This window comes from Asterias amurensis, chromosome 11 (genome assembly GCF_032118995.1).
Source record: "Asterias amurensis chromosome 11, ASM3211899v1".
NCBI classification, from domain to species: domain Eukaryota; kingdom Metazoa; phylum Echinodermata; class Asteroidea; order Forcipulatida; family Asteriidae; genus Asterias; species Asterias amurensis.
This window is the reverse complement of record NC_092658.1, coordinates 3,214,987-3,234,010: the sequence shown is the minus strand read 5'-3', so window position 1 is coordinate 3,234,010 and position 19,024 is coordinate 3,214,987. Positions and strand designations below refer to the sequence as shown.

Sequence of the window (19,024 nt, the reverse complement as noted above, 5' to 3'; positions counted from 1 at the left end):
CAAGGCTTACCCCTTGTGATTTTATCTGTTTTAGCCCAATTTCAACAAAAATGCAAGGCTTACCCCTTGTGATTTTATCTGTTTTAGCCCAATTTCAACAAAAATGCAAGGCTAAACCCTTGCGATTTTACCTGTTTTTAGCCCAAACTAAACAAAAATGCAAGGCTTACCCCTTGTGATGTTATCATTTTTTGGCCCAAGACAGGGACTCAACCCACACTCTGCTGAAACTCCAGACTTGACCACTTTCCATCACAGGTTTAAGCAAGATGTGCAAGAATGGTGGAATAATTCACACGCAATTGTTTCAATTATGAATATGAATAGTAGTTTTAATTTTGTTGTCGAATGCTATGCTGGTTTCGTTCTGAAGTCCATAAGCCAGTTTATAGCTGGGTCCCTAGCCAGGCTGAGGGCTCCGATGCCACCATCAAGGTGAGAGAGTAGGCGGTAAGCTATCATGCGGCGCCTCGTCTGGGGTTCACCACAGTCACAAAGCGGAGATGCCAGGTAGCCCCACTTGTGTAGGCTCCTGCGAAATGGCCCTGCGTCGGTACGGAACCGGTTCAAGAAACACCAATGGCCCCGGGAGAGGTCCAATTTTAGCCTAATTCCAACTGAAACACTAGACTCACCCCCTTTTGATTTAATCAATTGTTAGTCAATTTTCAACAAATTGCAAGACTTACCCCTTGTGATTTTATCAACAAAAATGCAAGGCTTACCCCTTGCGATTTTATCTGTTTTGAGCCCAAATTCAACAAAAATGCAAGGCTAACCCCTTGCGATTTTATCTGTTTTAAGCCCAATTTTGACAAAAATGCAAGGCTTACCCCTTGTGATTTTATCTGTTTTTAGCCCAAATTCAACAAAAATGCAAGGTTTACCCCTTGCGATTTTATCTGTTTTAAGCTCAAATTCAACAAAAATGCAAGGCTTACCCCTTGTGATTTTATCTGTTTTTAGCCCAAATTCAACAAAAATGCAAGGTTTACCCCTTGCGATTTTATCTGTTTTAAGCTCAAATTCAACAAAAATGCAAGGCTTACCCCTTGTGATTTTATCTGTTTTTAGCCCAATTTCGACAAAAATGCAAGGCTTACCCCTTGTGATTTTATCTGATTTTAGCCCAATTTCGACAAAAATGCAAGGCTTACCCCTTGTCATTTTATCTGTTTTTAGCCCAAATTCAACAAAAATGCAAGGCTAACCCCTTGTGATGTTATCTGTTTTTAGCCTAATTTCAACAAAAATGCAAGGCTTATCCCTTGTGATTTTAACCCTTTTTAGCCCAATTTCGACAAAAATGCATATCCCTTGTGATTTTATCTGTTTTTAGCCCAAAATCCACAAAAATGCAAGGCTCACCCTTGTGATTTTATCTGTCATTAGCCCAAATTCAACCAAAATGCAAGGCTTATCCCTTGCGATTTTATCTGTTTTTAGCCCAATTTCAACAAAAATGCATCCCTTGTGATTTTATCTGATTTTAGCCAATTTCAACAAAAATGCAAGGCTTACCCCTTGTCATTTTATCTGATTTTAGCCCAATTTCGACAAAAATGCAAGGCTTACCTCTTGTGATGTTATCTGTTTTTAGCCCAATTTCAACAAAAATGCAAGGCTTACCCCTTGTGATTTTATCTGTTTTAGCCCAATTTCAACAAAAATGCAAGGCTTACCCCTTGTGATTTTATCTGTTTTAGCCCAATTTCAACAAAAATGCAAGGCTAAACCCTTGCGATTTTACCTGTTTTTAGCCCAAACTAAACAAAAATGCAAGGCTTACCCCTTGTGATGTTATCATTTTTTGGCCCAAGACAGGGACTCAACCCACACTCTGCTGAAACTCCAGACTTGACCACTTTCCATCACAGGTTTAAGCAAGATGTGCAAGAATGGTGGAATAATTCACACGCAATTGTTTCAATTATGAATATGAATAGTAGTTTTAATTTTGTTTCAATGACATCTGTTTGGCTGGCTCAGAGCAGAAACCACAAAAATACTTGACCCACAGTGATGTACAAGTACATATACCCTTCTGATTTTGCACTGACTCAAAAGGCAATATATACAGTTGCAACAGTTCAATTGTTTTAATCCTATGTAAATGTAGTTGTATACAATCAAATTAACCTGGGAAAATTTCATTTTAAACTGGTCGCGTTTTTGAGATAACGAAACTCCAAAGTGAATGTGTCCGCATTCTAAGAAGCATTACTGCGGTATTGCTTCATATTTTCAAAAAGTGTATATCTTTTTCCATAACTGTAGTACTTTGAAGTGAATTATTTCTCAACTATCCACAGCTGTTGTATTTCTTTCCATGTAAGTTTTTATTGGCATTAATTTTTTTGGAGTCATGACCAAACTAATATAGACTCTTAAGTCCTCGTTTGACACAATTATAAGCAAGTTTTTGTGTGTGAAAACCCCCCCTATTTTTATTTAAATATGCCCAAACTGAAGCTAAAAAAATATTAACACAATGAAGAATAAAAACAAAAAACTTGTACTGAAGTATTTACAATTACAACAAAAGATACATTACTAACAATGAAAAAAAGAAAACTACAAGACTATCACAACATAGTCCACACTTGATCTTCAAAGCACTTCGTCTATGAACAGTGAACAGATAAAATGAAAATGGCGTAGCAATCAGCTTTCCAAGAAATGCCAGAAGACCCTTAATCTTACAAAATGTTCATAAGAAGTACCATCAGAAGCAAGTATCCTTCACAACGGGGCTTCATGTTTCGGACAAGTCTGGCTTTAGTCTCCATGTTGGACCAAACTGTGGCTCCACACATTAGCAGAATCAACAAGTCACAGAGAGCCATGTACGCCCTAAAAAGTTTTTAAAGACGACTACTTTGTGTACCACTGGTTAAAGGATTTCCATCAGCCACGAGTGGTACAACTACGAGATGAATCAAGATACGGGTGAAGTCTGTCTTTATTAGCGAGAGGAGCTGGAGCTTGAGCGGCTGTGACGTCTTCGTCTTACTGGTGAACGGGATCTTGATCTTGAGCGAGGTCTTGGGGAGCGCTTCCTTGGAGGGGGTGGCCTGCAACAAAATAAAAGAATATGTCTTCAACATTTTTATTTGAAACAAAATAATGATTTCTTCCAGATGAAGTTATTTAACATGAACGTTTCCAGTACTGAGTTTACAGTGCTAACACATATCAGGGTAAAGGTTATACACAAATTAGCATGAATGTCTTCAGTTTTGAACGTTGATTGTTTATGCGCTTTCTCCGCTAACTTTTTGTTACATTCTTCTTCCATGCATTCCACAATATAGAATATACTATCGAAGGGTTCAATTACTATATTTAGAAAGTTTACCATGGAATATTGAAACGCATTTGTATGAAAAATAAAAAGTCAAACGGGTCAAGGTCACCATGAATCTCAGGATTTTTCACACAAAAGAACTTTTGGGAATTGTAAATCTTGTCATGAAAAAGAGAAAGAAATCAATTGAAGTACCTTCTTCTATTCCTGTCGTCTCTGAATCTAGGTGGAGATCTTCTCCATGAGTTCATTCCTCCTCGGTTCGGTGAGCGCCGCATTATGCGGGGCCTCGGAGCCAAGACGTAGGCGGCTGTCACCTCCTGACCATCAATTTGTCCTGAAAATAAAAAATAAGCCAACAATTTTATTGCTTTATACCCTGCTGGTAGTTAAACTAAAGGGATCCTCAAAAATGAAAAATGGCCCAAACCAAGACAAGTAAAGGCCATGTAGAAATTGCGACTTAAAGAAGACACAAACATGTGGGAAACCCATGTAAATAGGGCAGAGTGAAACACCCAATCCACAGGCAAAGGGTCAGGTTCGAAGGCGACTTGAACCAGGGTCCACAGAAGAGAACTGAATGAACAGATTGCACTATGTTAACTTAATAATTGCAGAAATTGGAGCAGTGGTAATGAAACGAGCCAATGAATTTCTAGGAAGGCATGTGTAAAAAGGAAAAAAAACCTGAAAACTTTCCTCTTGGTCTGGAGACAAAGCTCTCTGTGTTTACAGAATGTTGTATTTTATAGGATTACATACTCTACAACATTTGTATGGGGAATCTAAACTTTTGTTCATAACAAATCATAACTGGAATCATGAAAAAAGTTGGGAGGTTTGAAAAAAAAAAACAATTGTCTGGAGCGGGCCTTGAACCAACAACCTCTGAATTATACACCTGCGCTCTACCAACAGAACTATCCAAACCTGTTTGGGCGGTCTCCCTATTAGCTAATATCTTTGTTAGAGTGACAGTCAGAGGCAAAAACCTCAAGTCAGTTTCGCTTGTGGCTAAAAAAACGAAGCCATATCATAGCCCTATTGTTAAAGGGTCTATGTAACTAAAAAACACAATGTCCACAGATTTACACTAAACTTACAGTTTGAAGATAATAATAGTAGAAAGCTTCCCTGAAAATATTACGTGCAGAGGTGTTGTAGTTTTTGGGTAATGAGTAAAACAATGTCATGAAAATAATTTTCGTCTCATGAGACGAAAATTATTGTTATCATTTACAAACGTATTTTCAAGACATTGTTTTACTCATTTCTCACAAACTACAGCACCTCAGTAAGTTATATTTGAAGGGAAACTTTCAACTATCATTATCTCTTCAAACCCTGTAAGTTTAATGTAAATCTGTGGACATTTTAAAAAGGTACCCAAATCATTTAACCTACCTCCGTCCATATGTCTCAATGCCTTCTCGGCATCGTCATGTTTCTGGAAGTCGATGTACGCAAAGCTGCGGTTTAGGTGTGAATTGGTGCGGTCACAGGGTAGGTCTACTGTCTTGACTACGCCGTAGTTTGAGAAGATCTCCATGAGGTGGTCCTTGTTGACGTTGCGCGTCAGACGACCGATGTGAAGCTTAGATGGCTTGGGAGACGGGCTCCGTTTACGCCGACGTGGTGACTTGGATCTGGATAATGATTAAGTAAAGACGGTAATATTTAGGTCATGGAGCCTTTGATTTCATCTAAATGCTTGTTTCCAATAATGCTTTTCTTTCTTATAAAATCCTCCAACCTTGTCATTACCAAAAATAAAATAAAAATGCCATCATAGGACTAGATAGCTCAGTTGGTAAGGTGCCAACACACAAACTAGTCCGGGGGGTGATTTGTTCAAGTCCTACTCAAGTAAAATATTCTTTGCTCACCCCCAAAGTATTTAAAGTTTACTCAGTTAGTTTCACTCGTTTGTATACTACTTGACATTGTTCTTCTCACACTCAGATTTGAAATATTTTGTAAACGTTACCACATATCATTCTTAGAATATGTCAAGTCATTTTTGTCACCCCTGCCATCCCAAGGTGTTGTCTAATCATCCTTCGGCAAAGCTTTACATCCGTGGCCGCCTCATTCTTAATATGTAATAAGGGCACACTTCTGGAGTCACAGCCATCACCTGTTCTTTTTCAATCGCTGCTCTCCTACATTTCTACCACGTCTAAGAACTATTGTTTACCATCTTGTTCTTCTCTCCACACTCACCTTGTCCGACTCTTTCTCTCCCTCCCTTTCCTGTCTTCCTTTCCTTTCTTCTCCGAGCTCTTCCTCTGTCCGCTCTTACGACTGATGGAGCTTGAGCTGCTACTCCCGCTGCTGCTACTGCTGGATCGCGAGGATCTACTGCTGGACCGCGAGGATCTACTGCTTGACGACCCACTTGAGGATGACCCACTGGAACTAGAACGACTTCTAGAACTGGAGCTGATATATACAAACAATTTGTTTTATTACTTGGCGTGATATTTAGTCCTTGGAAAAAAAAGTAGTGAAATTTTCTTCAGAACAAGGGCTGATATAATTTGTGGTGAAGGCTTTAATAAACTTGTCAGGTTATTTAACAACAATTTTGATTTTTTTTTCTGATCGCAAAAAAACCCTCAGAAAACACACCAAAGGGACTTATTTGTGAAGCGCTCTTTTAGTGTCGTTTATTATTAGTATTATTATTATTAAAGTAGGCAGGATATAATACTCGCTTCATTTAAATTGAGTAAGGTTTCCAGCCATAACTGTTGAATTAAATTTATTTGTTGTAACGCCCAAGTTCAGCTGAGGAAACCAGGATTAAAGGTTATTTAGGATCAAAAAGAAAACAAGCATGGCCCTACACAAAAATCACAATCTAAAAGAATGTGGGCACTTACACCATTTTAAAAGTCGTTTGCTAATTGTCAAAAGCTTTAACGTTTCTCCCTTATCTCTTAGTTTCACCTGCAACCGATTGCATTAAAGAAGTATAGACAAAAAACTTGTCTGATTTTAAAACAAACCTGTCTGAACTACTGCCGGAGCTTGCTGAGGCTGACCCTCCTCGATTCTTCCTGCTTCGTCCTTTATCTCGACGATCACTACGTCCTCTGCTACGACTGCGACTTTTACTGCGAGGCCTAATATTGGAAAAGCAAATAAAAGACATCATGAACAAAGTGGTGTTACTATTTAGTAAGCCTAGCACTTTCCAATTCCCCTGCAAGTTCAAGTAGGGTAAAGGTTGTTATGGTCCTTAAAGGCAGTGGACACTATTGGTAATTACTCAAAATAATTAATATCAGGATTATCATAAAACCTTTCTTGATTACGAGTAATGCGGAGAGGTTGATAGTAAAAAACATTGTGAGAAAAGGCTCCCTCTGTAGTGGCGTAGTTTTTGGAGAAAGAAGTAATTTCCCACCAAATTTGAATCTGAGACCTCAGATTTAGAATTTTAGGTCTCCAAACCAAGCATCTGAAAGCACACAACTTCGTGTGACCTTGGTGCGACAAGGGTGTTTTTTACTTTCATTAATATCTTACAACTTCGACGACCGATTGAGCTCAAATTTTCACAGCTTTGTTATTTTAGGCATATGTTGAGATACACCGACTGTGATAACTAGTTAGTTATTGACAATTACCAGTAGTGTCCAGTGTCTTAAAGCAATTACTGTTAAGCTGGCTCATTCTTGGTGCTTAAGGTAAGCAGGTAGCTCGTCCTCAAGTCTATGACAGTTGACCAAGGGTTAATGTTCAGAGTTTGCTAACCAATTGCACTATAAGATTCTGCCCCCCACCCCTAATGCCATAGCACTTTTTGCTAAATAAATCAAAGAGCAAGGATCAATAAATAATGGAATAATGGCAGAACAAAATCAGGTATCCTGCCACCACTTTTTCATTTATTTTGAATACCAAAAAAAAAAGGAAAATCTCAAGAGTACATTTAAATAGCCTACTAATTTGTTTCTTAAATTAACGATGAAAAATGGTGACAGGAACTTGATACGCACATTATTCCTAAACTAGCATGTGTCAGAACAAAACTGTCCGTATCCTGCCAACACTTTTTCATTAATGTTAGCAAAAACGAATATCTCATTTGAGTAAACTAAAATATTTCTGATTTTCAATTTCATTGAATAAAAAGTGGTTGGGAAACTTTTCCAAATAGAATTTAAGTTGTACTCAAACTCAAGAGTCAAACTAAGATATTCTTTTTTTTATGTGGCGGATGTCGCTAGCATTTAAAAATGTTGTCCCCCTAGCTGGATTGAAGTTGTTGTTGGCAATAGGTTGATTCATGGTTGACTGAACTTCTGAAGGACGAAATTACCCCCCCCCCCCCCAATCCACTTTGGCCTGACACTCAAATTGAGTCAGTTTACATCATTTCTCCTTGGACCATGACGACTTTAACTACCTGATAGGACAAGCAATTGCTACTCTGTCCTCTTTTCAAAAAGCCTGAATTGCTCACACTTCGGTGCTCTAAAGAAAAACAATTACCGTATTTTCACGAAATGGGTTAAACTATTTTTAATGGATGATCTTCTTTTTTTTTACTAGAAAGTACATGAACTTCACAAGCTTAATACGATGAATGAACACAAAAATACCTCATTCTACCCACCCAAAATTAATAGCTATGGTGTGAAGTTAAAAGTAAAAGGCTTGTGCAGCAAATAAAAAGAAGGATGGCTAGGTAAAATGTGGATTTTGTACTCACATGATTACGCGGTTCCGAAGGTAAAATTGGCGTCAATCTACACTGCATCAAGTAGTCTGTGTACCAATATAAACAACCACTTCATTTGCACGATGTTGAGACTGGGAACCAGTCTGTGCAGCTCCAGAGCGCTGGAAGCTACCCCGATTAATTATGGAAACTAGAACCCATGCAGTTAAAGGCGGTGGAAGTTTGGTCTCCCATCCCTTCTAATTTTTATCGAATTTTTGAATTATGTATAATTAAGAGTAATTTTTTTTTTCACAAGTCTGAAGAAACATATCAATGAGCACACTCAGAGGTACAATTAGATTAATTAGTTGCATAATTGTGATTAATTAGCCGCCACAATTAGGACCTCATCATCCCTACCAGAACAAATTGCTGCTAAAAACTTGCACTCACCCCCCAGCCCCATTACACCTATAGGCTCACTTAATTTGGGAGGAAGCTAATTTGGTCCACCAATTAATACATAATTAGCCGCTATATTACTAATGCCAATTTCTACCATACATTAGCGGTACAAAAATACTTACTTTTGTGACTGCATGCACCTGCCGATAAGTCAATGTACCCTTCAATAAAAAGTAGATTTTTATTCCTTGGCACACTTAATTTTGGAGGGCTCGGTATCCAAGTTGAACACACAACTACCTAATTTTTGATTAAAAGGCAGTCAATGAAAATCAAAGAAGTCTGATGTTTTGTTTTCATAGATGTCTTCCTTATTATTATCCCAGTCTGAAGTTTGGTAACTTAGGGGCCTAATAATAATTAGCACAGCCCAACTAATTAAAAGATTGCACTATTTAGCTAAATACAGCTAATTTTCATTTGAAAAGTAGTCATTAAAAATTTATGAATTATAATTTTGTTTTATTAATAAACAATTTCCTTCAATTCAGTTCAATTTAATTCATCTTTAATGGTCCTACCATGGAGGAAAATTTCTTTGCATACATACAATAAACAAAATAATTACACACAGTCATAATATTAACACTGCTAATAAATTAGATAACTTATCAATAAACCACATAATAAACCACAATGAATCAAACGGACCTATTGAACAACATCTTAGCAGAAAATTTGTGGTCTGCTCTCGTGTAAGTTTTTACGTACACTTGAAAGTTAATCGAATGCACGTAATTAAAAGGCCTGTGTGCAATTTAACTCCACAAAATATATCTTATTTTCATTAGAAAAGTACTTAATTAAAAACTTTTTATTCATAAAAGGCTTTCATCCCAAACCACAATCCGAAGGAGCACAAATAAAATTGCATTACTATTTAAAACAAAATCGCTACTCTTGGTGGTACAGAGACTCTCATATAAATACATTTTAGATCCATACAAAATCTTTCTTTCAAATAAAAAGACAAAATGTGGTCTTAAACATAATAATGTATTTTTAAAGAACTGTGTACTTGAATCAATCTGTGCATGACTGTTACATTGAGGCATTAGCCTGTTGGCCCATGGCCCGAATTTCATAAAGCATGTTAAAGTAAGCACAGAAAACTGCTAAGTACAGAAATATCTAATCATCAGCTATAGGATATCATAAACAAAATGCTGTGATTGGTGTACCCCACTCAATTTGTGCTTAGCACAGATTTTTGCTAACCAAAACTGTCTGCTTAACAGTAAATTGAGCCCCAGGCCTGACTTTTGTGCCCATACCTCCAAAGGCTTTGAGATTTCCCAATAGACTTTAAGATGTTCCAATGGAAGTGCTTCTCTCAAAGTTGAAATGAATTCCAGGCCTGCAAGAGGTAGATCTCATATTGAAGAGAGAGCTACCCCAGGCAGAGAAAACAACACTTAGAAATAATTAAAATAAATAAATGTATACACTTTATCTAGCTGTACGTTACACAGAATCATTACTTCAGATAAACTACAGTAAATAATCTCAACATTGTTTTTGAGCGCTAATAGACAAATTTGGTCTCATAAATGATTGTTTTCTATTGTTAAAGGCGTTGTGCATATTGAATAGAGGTTGTGTCGGGGGTAAGTGTTAGTAGTAATGAAATATTAATGATATTGCTATGGTTACGGGGGGGGGGGGGGTAAATTAAAGAATTAAGTTTTGAGCTCAGTGTTAGTGTTGTTAGGAGTAGTGGCTTGGTTTCACAAAACACCAAGATTCATCTCTACTAATTTTTTACTAGGATAAGTAGTGACATCACATTCTGCTTAGCAACTAAGATTAATAAAATAAATCTTAGCTCTTTGTGAAACAAAGCCCTGGTGATGTGATTGTGGCTATGGTGTTCGCATTGTACGTGTTACAACAGACCTTTGCTCGTAAATTTCTTTATGGAAATGTTTTCTGTCGACTTAGTGCTCAAGTTTACACTTTGAAATTTCCCACACATCTTTGACTCATACTTTATGCACAGTGTGAATGAGCCTACATGCATGTGTGTAGATGGAGGGCCTAGAACAATTCCAGTTGGTTTTTAAAATCTTACAAAATTGACCAAATGACCTAAAGTTTTACCTTGATGATGGGTCAAAGGAACTGGGTCCAATTTCAAAAAGCTTGTAACCACTGCACAAATTTGCTAAGCAGGTTACCAGCCAAAAGTCCATGAAGTTCACATTGTTGTGACTGGTGCCCTACCCATTTGTTGCTTAGCAAAGAAGTTTGCTCAGCAATATTTTCTGCTTTTAAAACAGCTTTATAAAATTGGGCCCAGCCCAAAAGCCATCTAAGGCAAGTTTTTGTCAGCTGTCTACCCCTCATCAAAGAAATTATTCTACAACATTATTTAATATTCATGAAAAATATTTCTAGGAAAAATTTAATGACTTTGAATTTAATCAAAGAGAAGCTCAAAATTCTTAACACTGGTCACCTTAGTTTAAAAGTTGTGTAACATGATGGTACAGCTTTTGTTATCTGAAGATGTATTATTAAGTAATATTAAGTTAATTCTCCAGTTGCAAAGAATGAGACCATTGTTTTTACATTCTCACTTATTCTTTATCAAAGTGTTCCATCAAGAAAAAAGCTTCAAAAGTTTCGCTTTTATTTCGTTTAAACAAATTTTGATTGTTTCTGAAGAAAAAAGCTGTACCATTTTTAAAGTTCTATTCCCATAACCAATGTGAATCCATCAAAATCCAAAGGGTTTGGACTGAATTGAATTAATCTTATCCTGTATGATAAACCAACAATGCTTGGCATGAGGCAAGGTTTGCCAATTTCATTAAACCAACTTGGCCCAACTTCAAAAAGTTAACAACGATTTTAATACCACAGTTACCACTGCTGGGACTGGTACCCAAGTCATTTTTTACTTAGCCAAGAAATTTGCTAAGCAGATTTTTTCTGCTTAACAGTTTTATGAAATTGGGCCCTGACGCAATAATTGTACATTGGAGGAGTTTGATGGATTCAAGAAAAGCCCTGAATAAATGTTAAACTAAGACCGAGTTAGTGGCTGCGGATGCAGCTGTGACTTGATCAGCGCGTTAAGCATGATGAAGCCCATAGCAACAGTCACATCCACTCTGCAGTCACAAACTTAGCACTCGGCCTAAGAATAAGATGGTCCTCTTCTTGAGTGTCTTTATACAGTAAGGTACCGCCATTGTCCAGCTAAGTGTTTCAGTAATGTTAACGTGTGAGGAATCATATGGCTAGACTTGACACAGTCTTACTTCAGATGGTGGCTGTCCAAAAGTTGCAGCATCAACATCCCTCCGATGGTTAAACTTCGGTGAGTCATATAGTTAGACTTGACATAATCCTTCAGTTAGTGGCACACTGCCAAAAAAGCGTTCATCTTCGCATCCTAGTAGCAGCAAGTCATTTGGCTAGACTTGACACATTTCTCCAGCTTGTGGCACACTGTCCAAGAAGCATTGGTTTTAAGCATGAATATCCATACGCCATTGCAACGGTTGAAATTATGGCAGATTTTCATCTCGCTCTAGACTTGACAAAGTTATTCAGATGGTGGAACATCGTCGCGTTGCTTAGCCTCTCCCTCTGTCACTCGGACATAACAAAGAGTCATCTGGCTAAACTTGTCGCAGTTCCAGCTCATGGCACAAAGTCTCAACGACGGTTGAACTTGGTATTGGAGAGTCATCTTGGCTATCCTTGATGCAGTCCTATCTTATCCAATAAGCATTGATGAACCTTATGCATGCCATCTCCAAGGTCTTTGTCTCAATCTGTGGAAGGAAATAAAAATGTCAGAGAAGTAGTATACAGACTGAATGCTATGTGCAAGAAGATTCTCCTCCAGCTCAGTTTAGTTCTTCAACTCATCCAACATGAGCACAGTTTTGTCTATGAGGTTGTTATAAATCTTTTTCTGAAAACTCTTGACCTTGTTTTTTTGCAGTTAAGTTTTGGTACCACTTGTTGGTTGTAAGGTGTTTACTGCAGACTAGAAGATGGCCAGAATAATGTGATTTCAAATCTTCAACTCAAAGTTTTGCCAAATTTGTGGGATGAACCTTCTCTTAAAGGAAGGATTTGAAACTTTGTTTGGTGGGAGTTTAATCAAGTGAGGTTTGCAGTAGCAGCGCGTGTAAATCTCGATAGAATAGTGTTGGTTCTTAAAAGAACTGGTGGTTGCCAACTAGACTTTTTGATCAGTATGATCTGACCGTCTTTAGCGAATACTTGACTCATTTGCTAGAAAAGTTTTGATTGATTTTATTCAAACTCATGAAGTTGTTTACGTCGAGTCTTTGCATCTGTACCTTCCAACAGTTGACATCACAACAGGTAGAAGCCACGCCACAGGAGAATGTAGCCTTCACTCGAGGCGCTCACAGTCCCACATGACACCCCTCCAACGATGCTCATCCCAAGCTCATGTGGTTGTCAAAAGACTCCCTCAACTGGGGAAATAGAATGTAAACAAATACTAATCTGTCATCATGAGTTCATACATTTCTGTAATAAATTGCAAGAAGAGATGACTTCCGTTGCTCCAGGAATTGTTTGGGGGAGTGTACATTACAGTCAAGTCAAGTTCTTTTGAACTAATGGTTTGCTGGTTGGATGTTGAAACGATCTCAAACAATGCTGGTATTTCGGTTTTACTTTTTGCTTTTGTCTTGTTCAGGGATTAGTTTGCAAGATTCAAAAACTGTTTTTGATTCAAAAATTTCAAAGATAAACTGATGATTTGATTTGTTCATAATACTCAAAATTTCTTGAAAAAAATTCTCTTTACCAACAACTTGTAAAACTTGATACATCACCAAACCTTTTGCATGACCCAAGTCCTTGTTGGTAGACGTCACCTCAAGTTTAGAATGCAAGCACACAAATCTCTTCGCCATCTTCAGGGAAGAAAGAATGATCTGCTCTCTGTAAGAAAAACTTAAATCTAGAAAGGTTAGCATCTTGGGGTCACATCAATTAAGCCTGATTCAAACTTCCAAGGAATGGGAATGCGATACAAGTTTTGACGTCACAAATTCGCGGTGAATAATTTGGAAGAGTTGGACTGCAACTCCTGCGAAGCATTCACAGCAAAAACAGGGTTGCGGCTTAAAAATTATATCCCATTCGCATGAACCTTTCTTTATAGGGAAACTTTACCTTTGAAGGGAAAGATTATTTGTCACCTAACCTCGTACATACTTTACCTTTGCCCCCCCCCCCCCCATCCTTAGTATCAGCAACGCCAAAAGGGGTTTTCACCTCAATTTCTTGGTTTCAACACTCGATCACGCGTCACAAGTTGTGACGCGTGATCGAGTGTTGAAACCAAGAAATTGCATCCATTTGGGAAGAGCAGGATACTGTGGAAGACAAAATAAAAAGAGAAGATTGGTGAGAGGCTGAAAAAGGTTGGAAGTCGTTTGGGAGGAAAACGTTTGTTAGACGCTGTGGAGAAAACGTTGGTTAGACGCTGTTGAGAAAATGTTGGTTAGACGCTGTGAAGAACGTTAGCGTTCCTTTATACTTACGAATACTTAACCTTTGATGTTAAACTTCACCTTTGCTGCAACCCCTGACCTCGCTGACCTCCGGCTCACTCACCATCAGAGAGAGCGACTTCACCATCCACTCAAAGTTTGTGACAGCATAGTTCTTAGTTTTGATTCAAGACAGTATCTTTTATTTATTTAAGGACAGTTGTTTTTACTGTCCTTATATATGTCACTGAGAGGGAAATGAGATTGAGCAACTTGAATCAAGACTAAGTACTAGACCAGTCACACCTTATACTTAACCTGTACCAGTAGACCTGCTTAAAGAGTAGAGAGTTAGTCTTATTTCTAGGCCTTTCTGTATTACCATTAAAACTTCCCCATGGAAGTCTCGTCTCTAGGCCTATCTGTCTTACCATTCATACATACCACTTGGAAATCTTGTTTCTTTGGATGGTTTGCTCCTTTCCCCGGCTTATTCTCTTTCTCTTTTACTCTCTGGTCTTGAGTTGTTTCTTTCCTTCCCATCACTTTTTTATGCCGTTTTAAGTGCGCATTTTTGGCGACGCAGCGTTAACACGTCAACCTATTGACCACCAAAATGGTGAGCGTGCTGAGACGCTGCGTGTGACATGCGTGTGAGGGATCAATAGGAACTATGAAACACGTTTGCGTTTCAGGACTACAACTTTCGAAAAATATTTGTGTTTGTAACAAGTTTTTCAAACTTTTTCTTTTATTTTAACTTTTAATCTTATTAGGAAAGTATACAGTAATTTTGTTCATATATTGTTTTTACTTAATTTCACAATTATTACGTCTTTTATCTCGGTTGGAATGTCTATACTTTCAGAATTGATTTAATGTTGATATTAAGAGCATTTAAATGTTAACTTATCTTGTATAAATTTCACATTTAAATCTCCTGAATCAAACATCAAATTCTCAAATCGATTTTCTTTAAGTTAAACTTTGTGATGAAGGGGAAGGGTTACAGCTATATTTACTTTACTAATTTTAAATTTTAAAAACTGTTCTGCTAAGTGTAAAATGTCTGCATTCAGAATTGATGGAATGCGGTCATTAGGCATGTTTAAATATTAATTTAGTTGTTCTAAATTATATATTTAAAACTCCTAAATCAAACATTGACCATCAAATGAATGGTGATTAGGCTTGAGTGTTTGACTGCATGTCATATTAGATTACTTCTGAAATAGTTATGTTTTAAGTTTTTTGCTTACAGTAAATGTGCTGTACCAAAGGGTGAAGTACCCCCAACAAAAAAAATAATAATAAGAATAAATAAAAATAAAAATGAGGAAGAAATAAATAAATTTTTAAAAAAATCGCTCTATCATCTTTTTAGAGCAATTATTGAAAAATATTATGAATTTAAGTTGGATTTTGCATCCTTTGTCTATTTAAAAATTATGACAATTATAAATAAACATGACAACTGATGACTCGAAGTATCAAACCCGACAGAAATTTCCAGTAAGACTAGTCTCCTAAACTGAAAAGCATCATTGGCTTCGACCAATATGCATCAAGAAATACCAAGAAACTCTGAAGTCACCTTGAAAGCTGCACAAGCAAGGACAACATCAACAAGATCGCAGAACATTTTTGGAGGGGAGGGCTGGTACGAGGGGTGGGACTCTGCAAGAGAACGGGTTAGAGCTCCTCTTACACTTCGATGTCTTCACCTTGTCTTGATCTTGAAAGGACAACTTGCATTTTCCGACCTCTAATATTGCATTCCAATAAATTTGTTTGTTTTTTTCATTTTTTGTTGTTGTGAAAAGTCAAAATTTTGAGTATATTTTTTTTCTCGCATTATTTTGGGTAAACAGTCAAATGTTAAAAAAACATTTCTCACTCTTTTTTTAGGTGAAAAGTCAAGTCAAGTTTTTCTATTTTGTTATTGCAAGTTGCTCAAGTGTGGGGGGGAGGGGAAGGGGTATTAAGTAAAAAAATGAAACTTAAACTTCTGACTGTTATTAATGCACATCTTATAAATTATTGTCAATGAGGATTGAGGGATTACAACTAGTTTTTGACGGTTCATGGGTGAAAACCCGATTTGCATTCTGTGCCTCTTTTGCAAAATAATTTTCCCAATGTTCTTCTAAAGGGGGAGGGGACGTACATAGGCGACATTTTAGTGTTGACACATAGCTTCGTCTGTTTTATACTTTTGAAACTTTACTTGGATTTGTTCTCTTCTCTTCCAGTAGCTATGCCTCTGCAGCAATAGTGTTTTTGAGTATGGCAATTAAGGCCATAAAATCATCTTATAAATTTCTATCAAAGAGGAGCATATTACACTTGAGCAAGCTTGAAAAGTGGAGGTCGGATTTTGCCAAGTTTTCCTTACCTGAATCCGGCGCTGACTCCAGCGGTGACTCCACTGTTCGTCCACAAACCACAAATCCATCGACATCAGCAACCACACTTGTTCCGAGCACCTATATAAAGGGACAGGAAAAAAAGAAATTAAATGGTAACTAAATTTTTATATATTCCAACCTATACCTTTGTGCCTTAGAAAGGAATTACTTCCCTCAAAATCACTGAGGGAATACCATTTTTGAGAAAATATATAAATATTTCAAGGTGATTAATTTTTGAGAGAACAAAACAAAAAGAATTTTAAAAATTTCATTAACTGCCACCACTTTTTCACTAATTTTTACCAACAAAATAATATGGGTAAAATTAGATACTAAATCATTTTATAACAAATTAAAAAGTGGTGGCAGTATAGGAACATTTTTCCGAACCCCCCAAAAAAAAAAAAAATAGTATTTCGAGGGAATCATATTGTTATATTTTGATCTTGTTTTTACCTGTCCAGTACCAATGTTCCCTCTTTCTGCAACCCCAACGAAACAGTCCCCTCAATGCCGCCTGAAGCTGTGCTGGTCTACGCCTCGTTGTTCCCCGTCTTGGTCCACCGCGCGCAGCGCTGCTTCCCGGTCATTTTCACCGACGCTGTTGAGAAAAACAATTAAACCCGTAAATGCTTAAGTTTTAAAGTCAAAAGGGTGCTTCAAAATACGAATGCAGGCACGTTAAAGCCATTGGACCCTTTCGGTAAACAGTGTTGTCCAAGGCCCACACTTTGTGTACCACAACTTCTATATCAAATAACAAACCTGTGAAAGTTTAGCATTTCATGGAATAATATTTCATGAGAAGTCTTTCACCATTGCCTTCAGTAAACCCTGTAAGTTATGTGTAGATCTGTGAACTTTTATTTTTTTCTGAACCGAAAGGGTCCAATGGCTTTAAAATAAAATAAAATATAAGTTTCTATGTTTGGTAAAACCATGGAGCAATAAACTATTGCTCCATGGTAAAACGTATGCGCCAAAAATTAGCCTTACCTAAAAATGTCGGTGGTGGTATCAGCAGGACTGATGCGTTCAGCTTTAGTCATGAAGTTTCTTCTGCAGTAAGAGTGACACTAGCTAGCTACGGCCACTCGCAAATCTCGACACAGAAATTGCTTTAAAACTCAAAGTCTCTGTAGTCGAAACTATATAAACTTCAAGGAACTCGTAGTAATGTACCGAAAGGTTCATTTAAGAATTTTGCTTCAATTAATGTGCTGCAGTTTTGACTGAATCAAAAGCTGTTCTCTGTCCTGGGAAAGGCGTGGCTTGCTTAGCAAAACGCACATGGTCCACGTGCCTCACACAACACACAAGGTTCATATAGCTTTCTTCAAATTGTTTTGACCAAGTTTTGCTGAAGAATGCCAAAATAAAGTGATTCTAAATAGTGCAACAGCATGTGCTGAAATAATTGCTGAATGCACATGACCGGTTTTGGTAAGAAGTTTGCTATCTTTTGCAAGTAAAGTTCATCAGAAAAGGGCGAAGTCAAAGTCCCATGTTGAGCTGAGAAGAACGACGGCTGCCATGCTGCTCTCCAGTCCACTACGCGATAGGCGAATGATGTGCAGTCATTTTCCACAACCAGTCTTCGAAGAGCGAGCGCAAAAATAGCTCATTTGCATAAAATTCTACAATGAAGTTCTTCAATGGAGTGACATTCCAAATAAACCCCAAGTTACAGGAATGTCAAGAACAGGTGTGCGTTAACAATGTCAATCCCGAATCGAATGGCAAAGCGAGAACAAAGAAATGGCCACGTTTTTTTTTGTCAAAATGAAGTAAAATAAGCTCACTTAGGGAATAAAGGTTTCAATCTGGATCAGGCCTAATTGGTTTTGGGGTGTTTTTGAGCTGGGGCGGGGGGGGGGGGGGCGGGTATAAGATTGTGAATTTGTTTAAGGTTTTGTTCACTCATCTATTCACTGAAAAGGGGTTTCCATTAGTTATTGTGATGACAATTCTTTCTAGAAAACTACGCCACTTCAGGAGCTGCTCTTCACAATGTTTTATACCATCAACCTCTCCCCATTACTCGTAATCAAGAAAGGTTTTATGATAATAATTTATATGTTGAGTAATTATGCCATATTTAAATTGGTTGGGCTGTGAAGCAATTTTATTGGGGCGCCTGTGGATTGTGTTGTGTTTCCTGATGTAAGGAAGACATTCGGGTGACCAATAAAACTAATATTTCATAACTTTTTCAAAGGCATTGAACACTATTGGTAATAACTCAAAATAATTATTAGCATACATCCTTAATAGTATAAAACATTGTGAGAAACGGCTCCCTCTGAAGTGCCGTAGTTTTCGAAAGATGTAATTTTCCACGAACTTGATTTCGAGACCTGAGATTTAGTATTTTGAGGTTTCGAAATCAATCATCTGAAAGCACACAACTTCATGTGACAAGGGTGTTTTTTCTTTCATTTTACTCGCAACTTTGACGACCGATGGAGCTCAAATCGGACATGTCCCCCAATTTTTCGGTTCGGAGGGTAGGGGACACAATTATAAAGTGTGCCCCCCCCCCCATATTTTGACCACATTTAGGGCCTATCATGAAGTTTAAGTGGTACACTGTGTATAGACCAAACCTTGTGTCCCGCCATGGGCATGCCGATCCCGATGGCAAAGGATGACACAACTTTTTGAAGGGTGC

General features: G+C 37.6%; 1 protein-coding gene and 1 long non-coding RNA gene across 2 annotated transcripts; both read right to left on the bottom strand.

Annotated features, from left to right (window-relative positions):
• Positions 1-1,950: 1,950 nt before the first annotated feature.
• Positions 1,951-8,106, bottom strand: LOC139943980 (uncharacterized). The gene is made up of 6 exons (XM_071940904.1): positions 8,034-8,106; positions 6,322-6,438; positions 5,534-5,752; positions 4,715-4,956; positions 3,503-3,644; positions 1,951-3,074 (listed from the first exon to the last, which is right to left on the bottom strand). Coding segments are annotated over exons 1-6 (831 nt in total). The 5' UTR covers positions 8,036-8,106; the 3' UTR covers positions 1,951-2,965.
• Positions 8,107-10,849: 2,743 nt separating this feature from the next.
• Positions 10,850-13,544, bottom strand: LOC139944440 (uncharacterized). Its single transcript, XR_011786960.1, has 3 exons — positions 13,285-13,544; positions 12,773-12,913; positions 10,850-12,235 (listed from the first exon to the last, which is right to left on the bottom strand). It is a non-coding gene; the product is annotated as an uncharacterized lncRNA (long non-coding RNA).
• Between the last annotated feature and the right edge of the window lie 5,480 nt (positions 13,545-19,024).